Below are 11780 nucleotides of genomic sequence, written 5' to 3'. Positions count from 1 at the left end.
AACAAGACTATCTGGAACAGGTGGTGAAGAGGAGGACACTGAAGAAACTATTATCCATATTGGATAACCAGGACCACCCTCTCCACCACCTACTGCAGGGACAGCGGAGCACTTTCTCCAACAGACTGATTCAGCTCCGCTGTCACAAGGACCGATACAGGAGAACATTCCTGCCCTCTGCTATAAGACTTTACAATAAATCACCTCTGGCCAGATCATCCTTCACATAACTATAACACCGTTACACTGTTGTTTGTTTGGTTAAATCTTTGCACTACTGTTAGTCAATTTTATATTATTCTACTTCATTTTATATATTGTGCATTTGATATTTAATATTTGTACTGTTATTTTTTTTTTAAAAATGTCCCCGAGCGGGATTAATAAAGTAACTATCTATCTATCTATGTCACTTACCAAATGGTAAACCTATATCATTTTTGTTCTTGGTTATGCAATCCATAAAGTACCAGAATAAAAATCAAATATAAACCACAGACACCTGAATAATGTTTGTGTTATTTTTATTTGTTTACCATCCCCTTCCCCACAATAATCCACAAAGACACATGTCCATTAATTCATTAATATATTCCTGTATACATAGCATAGTGACAAATAAAAAAAGAATCACAATACAAAAGACAATTTAAATATGTAGAATGTCGATCGCATGTCAAAGTCTTGATTCAAGGGTTTTGTATTCAACATGCATTCATAATATAAAAATAGACTTTTATGTTTAGTTTATATACATTTTTTTTATAAATATAAGTATACAACTGTATTTTTAAAATACAAAGATAAATACAGTCACATGTACATTGTGTACCAAACCAGCAATTACAAACAATTTTTTGGGATATTTAGCATTCACAAAACACAATTATTACATTAGAAATGCAACTTTAACGACAATTGTTTTTTCTCTTTTTTTCTCTCCTTCCACCCGTGGTCCCTCACTTTTCTTTTGAAGTAAAGAAAGCAGTCAGTGGGTAGTGAATAAATAAAGAGGACTAGAAACAGGAAGTCTAGCTCTGCCGGACATCCTGTAAGAGTTTGTTGATCTCAGCCACCAGCTCGCTTGCATCCACCAGCTCGTGTCTGCTGTCGCTGCGTTTGCCTTGAAGGTGGCCGAGCACAGACTCAAAATCGTCCTCCTCGTAGTTCTCTGGGATCTCCTCCATGGCCGGCAGCCACTTGGAGGAGGGCCCGGGGAGCACCACCGGTACCGGGGCTGGGGAAGGCTGCACCAGAGTGGGGCTGACCAGTGCTGTGAGAAGCGGGCTGCTGTGGGGTTTAGCAGTGTGGCCGCTGTTCTGGGGGCTGTTTTTGGGCACCTGCGAGCCCTTGTGGCTGCTGCTCTGGGAGCTGAGCTTGGTGCTTGGTTTCAGGGTGTGGTAGCTGCCACCTTGGTGGTGGCCAGAAGGGCCAATACTGCTGCCCGGGTTCTGGAAGTGGGTATTGGCGGCCCAGGCCGCCACGCCCTGCTGGTGGACGGAGGGGTTGGGCTTGCCAGGGAGATGGCCTCTTCTGCGATCTAAAGATCCAGTAATGGGTACACCCACCCCACCGTGACTAGTCCCTTTCTGGTTCTCGTTGACCTGGACATACGAGTCCAGACCCTGGGGTAGCAACCGCTGGAACACACTGCTCATCTCTGACAGGAGCGACGTGGTCCCACACAAGTCCTCATCTCTGGCCTCGCCCCCACCGCCCCCTCCCTCTTCCTCTTCTCCACCTTCCTCACCACCTAGGTCCTTGCCGAAGGTGGAGAAACTCTGGTTTCGGGCGGGGCCAGTGTCAGTGCAGGGCTGCGGGGTCTTTTCCTGGGAGAGGTCAGTTGCTTGGCGGGCTTCTTCCCCAGGGATGTAGAGGTTGCTGCGGTAGTCAGAGGACGAAGACGGGGAGGCCAGGGGGGGCATCCAGCACTGATCTGAGTGACCTAGGACACGACACTCCTCTGTGCAGAGCCTCATAGCTAGAAAGAAAGACAAATATTTTTAAGTAATCAGGAATACTGAACTGTAATAGAGTACACACACAACTGTTTACAGTGTTCAGACAAGCAAGAGGATGAAGTTCTACTTTATGGGCTGAGGAAATGAGGCTAGCCTTACCACTGAGGCTAAAAAAACTTTAAAACCCCAAAAATGATCTTTAAAATGCTTTGTCTTGAAATGTTGACATTTAGAACATACAGCACTTGGTTATCACGTATATTGTATCTAATAGGTTCTGATGTTTGTATTAGATACAGGCATATCTTGCAGATGTTACTCATTCTTTTGTGAGTATGTACATTTGTTTCATGTTTGAACAAAATAACCATGAATTAGATCACAAAATCAGAGAAATGCAAAAACGATTTCTGTCAGTTGAGTCTTCTCCTATCCAACTAATATCTGCCGCCTCCCCTCAGGTGTTTTGCTGCGTTGTCTCTGGAAACATGGGAGAAATCTGCTCTAATTAGTCTGGAAGGCTCTCTGCAGGAGCACTGCCTGCTACAGTATCTTCCAATGTATTTACCGCAGAGAGACAATTCCAAGAGGCCGATCAATGCCTATTACCCATTCAAAATAACCCCTCCTCTAAAAGCTCTGCATCTTTCCCTTTCAAGTCGTTCTTTTCAATATTAAATCTTCAAATAGAAAATCTCTGAAGAATAAATTAGACAAATCAAATATGCCAACTTAAAGCCTTTCCTTAAAGGAGTGCAGCGCTTTTCAGTCGTGCTATTGCTACTTCATTATCCCCTCATTAACATGAAAGAACATTTATAATACATCTTAGAGCAGATGAAAAGTGCATTTGGGTGCACTGGAAGGGGGGGGAAAAGAGTGCGGGGGCAGCGCAGATTGGGTGCCTTGCTGATGAAAGGGTAGAAATGAAAGATTTAACCTAACTGATTTGTGTGTAAAAATGAAAAAAAGAACATGTCAGGCAAACATTAACTGAAAGCTTGCCTATCTGACTGACTGTGAAGTCAATTCAGTTGGCTTACTAATTGATTTACTTGCCAACTGGTTTTATTCAGAACTATAGACCGAATGGCTCGCTGCCGATGATGACTTTGTTTACTTCAGAGTGTTTCTTTTCACAAAGAACACAAAATTCTCCTTTTATCTGAGTCTGAGGACTACAATGTGGAGACACCTTTTAAGGGACATTTCAACTATTTGGCATTGTAGTTCCGTAAAGTTGGAGTGGTTGTGGGAGACCAATTAAAAAACAAGTATGGTCAAATTGAAGCAAAAAATCTTTCAAACACCATGCACTCAATTTGTGTCACAGGTTTTAATTCTTTGTCTCCAAAGCTGAATGATATCATACGATAGTTTCCACGGGCTGAGTAGTCGGCCAACTCCTCATAAGCAGTGAACTGACTTTGCCATATACAATTGGTGGAGTGCTCATTTAACCCCTTTATGTGGTCAATAAGAAGTAGCCTTCATGAACACTACATGGCTGCCCTGCCTGTATGTGACAGTACTGTTTACTCCTCATTCATTATGCAAAAATAATGGGGTCAGTTCTGGATGGTGAGGGTACTTTTAATCAATGCGATCATCAGCGCTCTGACTCCTGTACTTCAGTGTCTGTGGTTGAGAGGCCCACTTCGATCTGTAACACTGATGACATCAGAACAAGCATATATTGTTTTGGTCTTAAAAATGTCCTCAATTTCAAAATGTCAAGTGTGACGATATTTTGTCTTTAAATACCTAAAAATAATAATCATAACAATCTAAAACAATGTGGCTTGAGTATGAAAGGGCTAATAATTCAATGGGCAAATAAGCTAAATCACTTTATTTCAAGAGTAGAAGATTTATATCCACGTCATGCTTTTGGTGTTGGCATGGAGTTTGAGTGGTTAGCCTAGCTTAGCATTGAGACTGGAAGCAGGAGGAAACAGATAGATAAATAAATAAAAATAAAGTGCAGTATCTCTGAATAGCATCGGATGAATGTTAGTGAACACAACTTTCAGTTTCGGTGTACAGGTTTGATGCTACCACAGCTGACGATCTCACTATGATGACGGCAACACTCCAGGAAGTTACTTTACCCAGCTGTTGTTTGTCAGGAAATAGTTCCAGCAGCTAACTTCCTCAAATGTTCATTTCATTGTTTATGTACAAATTAAAAATTAGGTAAAATGGATTCCTAAGGTGCTGGTGGGTGTATTTTTCAACTTTAGACAGAGTAGCAGTTCCCCCCTCCTTGCAGTCCTAATGCTAAGCTGGACTAACCACATCCTGACTCTAGATCTGTACTGAACAAACATGAGCTTCTCATCTCTCTCTCAGAAATAAGTAAATAAACCAAAGCAGAATAAGGATTTGCCTGGTTCATACTTAATCCTGCTGCTTTAGAGAATGTCATGATTTCTTAAGCATATTGAAATAAGTTGTTGAATGTTTCAAGCCTGAAACAAAGAGTTTCTACCTCATTCTTCCCTTGTGCAGGGAGGGCTACCATATCCAGGCTTAATGACAGGGCCCCGACTAAACACTGCTCGAAATCATCCATGCTGCAGTGGACACGAGGACGGGAGGCGGGGTGAACATACAGAAGGAGAAAGGTGAGATTTGAGATGTAATTATGCTCTTCAGGGCTTAATCACGAGCGCAACTCAGCGCCGACTCCATAGCAACTGTTCGTCACATGGCAATTAAATGGCCCTTTTTCATCAGAGGACCACAAGGGCTTCGGTTTGGATGGTTGAAAGTGAAGGCTCGAATGTGGAGAAAAAAGACGAGTGACTAACGAGCAGAGCTATGAAGGAAGGGAGGGAGGAGGTGTTGGTGATGAGATTGTCTGCCCGTCTGGGTCGACTCTAATTGGGATGTAGCTCAAATGTAGTGTCGAGTGATGACTGTGTGGGAAGCTGGCTGGAAAAGAAGCGGGAGCTCTGGGAGGAGAGGGATGGCGTGATAAAAGAAGCTGCGGCAATTTGCAACCTGTGCGACGTGAGCTATGACAGGCTGAGAGGCAGAGGGATTTTGGAGAGTTTTTGCTCCAGGTGGGAGAGAATATTTCAAAGTTAGTACGGGTCAAACAATGTTCAACAAGTGTTCAAAGTTCTTCCTTGTTAACTCAAATGTGGAGAGGAGGGAAACTCCATGCAGTGTGACAGTAGGGAGACGAGATGGGCGGCTGCAAAGGAGGATCAGTTGAGCTATCTGGAGAGATATCTCAACAGCGTAATGACGGCGAGGTGAAACTCTGTGGTTGAGTACGTTCAGTATCATTCACAAACCTCCAAGGCCAATGCACATGCACCCACTTGTAATGCAGAACAAAAAAAGGCATGCCTGAATGGCTAAAACAGTGCTTTGCTAACAGGCAGCAGATGAATAAAAAAAGTGAGGTATAGAGCTTGCAATGTGTTGATCGAGGGTTTCTCAACCTGTTGTGGCCTCTCTAAGGGTCACAAACACTGATGGCCCAGCAATGGAATATTCACGTGGTCATGTGGATTTGTGAATGGCAGAAACCAAAATCGAGGCTCACATTTGTTTCAGTCTGTCCTAAACAAAATTTACAGACCCTGAAGTGATCACTTCCACGAAATCCATAGTCCTCATTCTGTTTAAAACACACTTCATCTTTAGCTTATGTAAGGCTTCAGAAGTCTGATTAATATCAAGTGGGTATCTTCCGATGTCTTTTGTACAAGACCTCTTCTTTACATCCACTTGATTAGTGTACAGCCTCATATTAGCTTCGCCCGAACCTTGGAAAGCCTTTTTGAACAGAATGAGGACTGATTTACTTACGTTGGGATTGTGCAAGGAAGGGAACCCTTCAGGGCTAATTTGAGATAAAGGAGGAATGGTTGCAGCAACCAATAACTATTTCATTGAGTATAAATCATGTTTGTATATTATAAAGGTAGTCCAAAAGTAAATATAAACACACCCTTTAAGATATCAAATACATCTACATGTCAGTCTAACAAATCTTGCACAACCTGTGCTCATCAGGTGACCTCTAGGTGGGGTTGTACTCCACAGTTAAGTCATATTTAAAGATTGGGCCAATAAATAACATGTGTTTATCGACCATGTAGTGAAATGGATGGAGTCATTTATTACACTGAACAGATATATAATGTAATTGTCAACATTTAGAACTGAACAATTAATCGATTGCTCAATTTGTTGATGCTCAATCAACAGCAAATTAATTGGCAACAATTGCTGATTCCAGCTTCTATACTATCAAGCTGAAAGAAGCCGTGGGCATGTTTTGCATTTATAAAGTAATCCGTTAATTTGAATTAAGTATTTGACCAAACTTTCAGCAGATTAAATGAAAGATGAAAATAATTGGCCTCCAATCTTTGCTAAAATGTTTATTAATTTTAATGAACATTGTACAACCTGAAGAAAAATACTGAACTTTGGATCCAGAACTAAGACAGGAGGGAAATGGTTGGGTATGAAGTGGTGGTTGTGGGGTGTGGTGGATGGGGGGCCAGGGGTGTACCTGCATGCGATCTGTGCTGGCCATCAGGGGCATATATCTCAGTAAAGCCCTCACCAAGGAGCCTATCCATGGGTGACTCCCTGCCAGGCTCGTAGTCACTGTCCCCCGCCTCACTGTCTCCACGACCGCTGTCCTTCAGACTGAACTTGTCCATCTCATTCAGGGCATATCTGCACAGAGAGACAGGCAGAGAGATTTGATGCATTTCTGAGGACTGGCTAGTCATTGACAATAATATTATCAAATAGCTAAGGGAATGCAATGCTACTGATGGATAACACAGTGCACAGAGAGCGCCCTGCAGAAGAGGTTTTACATAAAATTATGCAAATGTGAAGTTATTGAGCATACAGTTTGACACTAAACCAAAAGCTACTGGATATGGATTAAAGGGACTATGTGAAAGCACTCATAGCAGACAGAATCATGTGGACATGATATCATAGAGGTGTACAACAGAGTTAGCCTTATTTTTTACCTTAAGTTTGCCTGACAATAAAGGTTTTAGAAGCATAATGTTGGTTGTGTGTTACCTGTAGCTCCTGGTGTATTTGTTGCCTCTGAAGCTTGGACGTGGCTGGTACTGGCCCTGATGGAGCATGGACAGAAGCTGTGAGACTTGCTACAATCCCAAGAGAAACCCAAAAAAAAGACAAAAAAGAAAGAAAAAAGACAAAAATAAAAGGAAAAAATGAAGAGGGGAAAATGAATGGAGTCAAACAAGACAAGCAAGGCCACAAGACAATGTTTGGGGGGGAGGGTGGGGGGGGGGGGGGGGGGGTGGCATGACATAGTGACTTGCTCCTGAATATGATGGTTAACAAAAACATGACACGAAGAGCTGAAGATAACAGAATATGGGAGCAATTTATAAATTGAAAACAAATACTAAATATAAGACAAAGACGATAGTATATTATTTAGGACCAGAATATTGCAAGTGGGTTATCTTTAGGTTTTAACAGATGTCTAAGCAATTCATAAAACACATAAAGCTGTATATTTACACTGTTCTAGCACATAACATCTAGGTTTCAAGAGAATTAAATAACAGCATAAAAGACACATAAAGGTCATTGTCTTACCTCTACTGGGGGTGTGGTGTGGGCCAGTTCTAGGGCAAAATTCTCCGGCACATGATTGGAGGAGATGGTGACTAGGCTGTTGAGGGACTGGCGGCTATGGTGGCTCTGCCTGCTGCCCAGGGTGCCCCTCTCAGGTGTGGGGGAGGCTGAGGGGGAGCGTGGGTGGGCCCGCACAGGCAGAGTCCCATTGATGGTTGGGACCAGTGTAATATCCGCCTTGTGGATCTGCCTAGCAGGCTTCTTGGGGTGGTTCTGGTAGCTGTTCTCCGCCACGCGGCAGTTGTAGTTGTGTCTGGGATCTTTCTTCTCACGGCTGCAGCGGGCAGTGGCAAACATAACCATGACGATGAGCAGCAGAGCACAAACGGCGCCAAGAGAGATGACAATGAGGGAGAGATCCAGTGGGGCCTGGCTGGAGCCGGTGGGATATAGAGCAGGGAGCATGTCCATATTTTCTTGCAGGGAGAGTCTGAAGAGGGCCCCTGTGGATAACCGAATGGTCCCCCTGTCCTGCACTTCCACCCTGATCTCCATCACGTCCCGTGGAGCCTGCTCCAGGCTGCCGTTAGTTCTGAGCTCACATCGCCGTGCGTCCATCACAAACAGCCCATCCTCATTGCCACCAACGATGGCGCAGCTCACTTCTCCATTGGTGCCGGTGTCACGGTCTGTGACTTTAAGTGCAGCGATCAGCTGACCAGGTGATGCATACTTCCACACCGGCAACTCAGCAGTGTGATTCCGGAGGGAGGGGGAGTGGATGATGGGGGGGTTGTCATTTTCATCTAGGACAGTCAGAAGGACAGTGGTGTTGGTTGACAGCACAGGGTTTCCCCCGTCACGTGCCTGAACGGTGAAAGCGATACGGCTGACATCTTCGTGGTCAAAGCTGCGTAAGGCATAGATGGCACCATTAGAAGGGTCGATGGTGACGTAGGTGGAGATGGGGCTCCCCTGGACCAAAGCATCCATGATGGTGTAGGTGACCTGGCCGTTGGTGCCCAGATCTGGATCTGAGGCCACCACAGTCATCAGGTAGGCTCCAGGAGAGTTGTTCTCTGATTTAAAGACCTCGTAGCGGCTCTTTTCAAAACATGGAGGGTTGTCGTTTTCATCCAGCACCTGAACGGTGAAGTGTTTGATGGTGGAGAGGTTGGGGGAGCCCCTGTCCTCAGCTATGACCGTCAAACTGTACTCTGACCTCTTCTCCCTGTCCAGTGAGACATTCGTGAGGATCATGTAGTTTTTTTCGTGGGTCTTCTGGAGTCTGAAGTGGCCGTGTCCGTGCAGCCTGCACAACACCTCGCCATTGAGCCCAGCGTCACTGTCGTCAACACGTACCAGAGCTATGAAGGTGTCCACTGGGGCACCCTCTGAGATGTAGGCCACTTCCTCTTTGCCAGGCGTCATCAGGTTGATGTTTATCTCTGGTTTGTTGTCATTTACATCCACTACTTTCACCACAATTTTGCAAAGTCCAGGAATAGAATTTGGGCCTAAGTCCTGAGCCTGAACATCCAGCTCATAGGAAGGAGTGCTTTCAAAGTCCACTTTTTTAATAAGAGTAATGTGGCCATTTTCTGGGTTTATCTTAAATGTTTCCAAGATCTTTGGAGAGACATGACTGCTGAAAGAGTAGACTATTTTCCCATTAGTGCCCTCGTCTGGATCCGTTGCATTCAAATCAATGATTAGAGTCCCTAGGGGAGAGCTTTCCAGCAAATTAATAATATAAGCCTGCTCCTCAAAGGCTGGGCTGTTGTCGTTGGAATCCGAGATGCTGATCTTGAGCAAAGTAGAGCCAGATTTTGGGGGTACACCATTATCCGAGGCCGTAAGCTGCAGCTGGTAGCTTGACAGCACCTCCCGGTCCAACTCTCTCATCACCACCAGCTCTGCGTACTTGGCCCCATCCGTCCTGGTCCTCACATCGATCTTAAAGAAGTTATTTGGCGTTAGGGAATATGTGTGCAGGGAGTTTTCCCCGACGTCCGCATCCACGGCGCCGTCCAGCGGGATGCGCGTCCCCACGGATGCGCTCTCCGAGATATCAATGGGGACGATGGCGCGGGAGAAGTGCGGGGAGTTGTCGTTAATGTCCAGCACATCCACCTCCACATGGAACAGCTGCAGGAACTCCGTCGGGAGTGTGACCACGTCGAATTCAATAGAGCAGTTCAAGTTTTTGTCACAAAGCTTCTCACGATCGATTTTGGTGCCGATGCTGATCTCCCCGTCCTCCTCTCGGACAGACAGGAACGGTGTACTCCCTCGCTGCATAGCGCGGAACCGAAAGGTCAGGGTACTCGGTAGTTTGGATAAAACCCCGGCTACATCTTCTTTTAACCGTGTAATAACAGTGCCCACTTTCTGTTCCTCGTAAACTTTATATTTCAAAGTCTTAGCGGTGGCGCCGCGCGTAAGCGCGACCAAAAACAGTAGTTTAAATAGTGCCGAAGAGAATATAGTTCCTTTGGTTTGGATCATTTTTGCCCCCATCTTCTGTGCGCACATTGTGCCGAATTCTTCCACAGAGGGGAAAAATCCGAGGGGGAGGGAATAGTAGTCTTCTCAGACGTCTGGCATATTTAATCCTCTGCAGCTGCTCAGTGTTGCCAAAAACTCAGCAAAATAGTGAATCAAATAAATAAATAGACGGATAAATAAATTAGTAAACTGTGCTTCTTTTGGAAAAGAAAAGCACTAAAAAGCAAACCGTGGCGATCTCCTTGTTAGACGGATCTGTTGCATATATCGACATATGCCCGTCGCCTCGTGTGTGTGCGCCAGTGAATGAGTGAGAGTAGATGAAAAGACGCAGCTTTCTCCCAGTCTGTGTGTGAGAGTGAGTGAGCGAGAGAGAGAGAGAGAGAGAGAGAGAGAGAGAGAAGGAGGGAGTCTGTGTGTGCGCGCGCCCTGCTCCGTGCGCTCTGTTCTGTCGCCTCTCCAGCCTCTCCGCCCTCCCCGCACCCAAACTGCGTCTCTTTTCCACACAAGCCCCCCCACCTCTTCCCCTCCCTCGCCCCCTCTCCTCCTAAATCACCAGAATGGCCTCCTTCAAGCAGCACAGGAGGGACTATTGATGGTAGCCCGGTCGCCCTCCCGCCTCCCCCAACACAGAAGACAACCCAGTCTCAAAAGTGTGCCACAACAATGGGCCAGAGGAGGAAATATTCTGGGCTCAGCTACTTTCAACACAACCGCACACTGACCCGCGGCAGACGTACATTGTTGTGGTTGCAATTCACAACGTGTGCCAACTTGGGTCTTTTGTCACATGTGCGTAAAACGCGAAGTTGTGGCTCTCAGAATAATAATGCCAGGGGGAAGGAAACATACCCATCACTCAGAGGAGGTTGTGTGGCCGGGCGCCACATTTTGAAACCATAAATATATAAAATACCCCTGTAATATCAATTTACCATAGTTTGTTTCTCAAAGCTCAAACCTATGGCTATCATCGGATTAGTTTCATAACTTTTTATCCAAACTGCATCCTCTCTCTTCTTTGTGCGCAATGGTTGCATAATAAACTACCTCTGCGTCAGCTGATTCCTATCATTAAATGTCAATATACAGCTGTCTGTCTCTGGGGTTATGCGTCACCTGAAAAAGATCCCTGAATTATCCTTACAAAGAGTTTAAAACACTGTTTGTGTGTGAAACTCAAAAGCGAAATCTTGGCCAGTTTACACAGCTGTATAATCTGGTGACCATAATGTTGCCAGACCTTTCTTTTGGGGTTTTATAATATTTCTGAGTATCTGAACTACGGAATTCCTCTGATGTCTTTGTGCGCACAGGATAAGCAAAACAGCGGAAAAATATATCAACTGACGGAATCAATTTTTGATGGCGCCTCAGTTTACCAAACCGAAAAAAACGTCAAATTATTCCACAAAAACTTCAAAACAGCTTACAATTTTCGTAGTTGTTAGCTGGCTCATGAATGAAGATCATTTAGCCAAATTGATCAATGTTTAGAACTTGGAGATGTTTAAAAAAAAATTTAAAAACGTGCTCTTTTCACAAACATCCTCTTCTTGCTGCATAATATTATTGTATGGAAGCCTACACTCTCTTGATCCAACCAAATTACCATCCTGCAAACTGAAAGTGTCTCTCAGGGAGAAAACAACGGGGAAAGCGGATTTTTACGAGAGAAGCAGCAGGCCATCTGGCCCGCGCCTCCGACAG

General features: G+C 44.8%; 1 protein-coding gene across 3 annotated transcripts; it reads right to left on the bottom strand.

Annotated features, from left to right (window-relative positions):
• Nucleotides 1-549: 549 nt before the first annotated feature.
• On the bottom strand, nucleotides 550-10411 carry pcdh18b (protocadherin 18b). Of its 3 annotated transcripts, none has more exons than XM_031873262.1 (4): nucleotides 7584-10411; nucleotides 7032-7120; nucleotides 6499-6668; nucleotides 550-1981 (listed from the first exon to the last, which is right to left on the bottom strand). In XM_031873262.1, exons 1-4 carry the CDS (start codon nucleotides 10095-10097, stop codon nucleotides 1032-1034), a joined length of 3723 nt encoding a protein of 1240 aa, XP_031729122.1. In that variant the 5' UTR covers nucleotides 10098-10411; the 3' UTR covers nucleotides 550-1031. The 3 variants fall into 3 exon arrangements, with proteins under 3 accessions (XP_031729122.1, XP_031729124.1, XP_031729123.1); XM_031873264.1 differs by having other exon boundaries at nucleotides 6553-6668; XM_031873263.1 differs by having other exon boundaries at nucleotides 7032-7087.
• Between the last annotated feature and the right edge of the window lie 1369 nt (nucleotides 10412-11780).

This window comes from Anarrhichthys ocellatus, unplaced genomic scaffold (assembly GCF_004355925.1).
Source record: "Anarrhichthys ocellatus isolate YVR2014 unplaced genomic scaffold, GSC_Weel_1.0 scaffold70, whole genome shotgun sequence".
NCBI lineage: Eukaryota > Metazoa > Chordata > Actinopteri > Perciformes > Anarhichadidae > Anarrhichthys > Anarrhichthys ocellatus.
The sequence above is the reverse complement of the archived record's forward strand: the minus strand, read 5'-3'. Positions and strand labels throughout refer to the sequence as shown.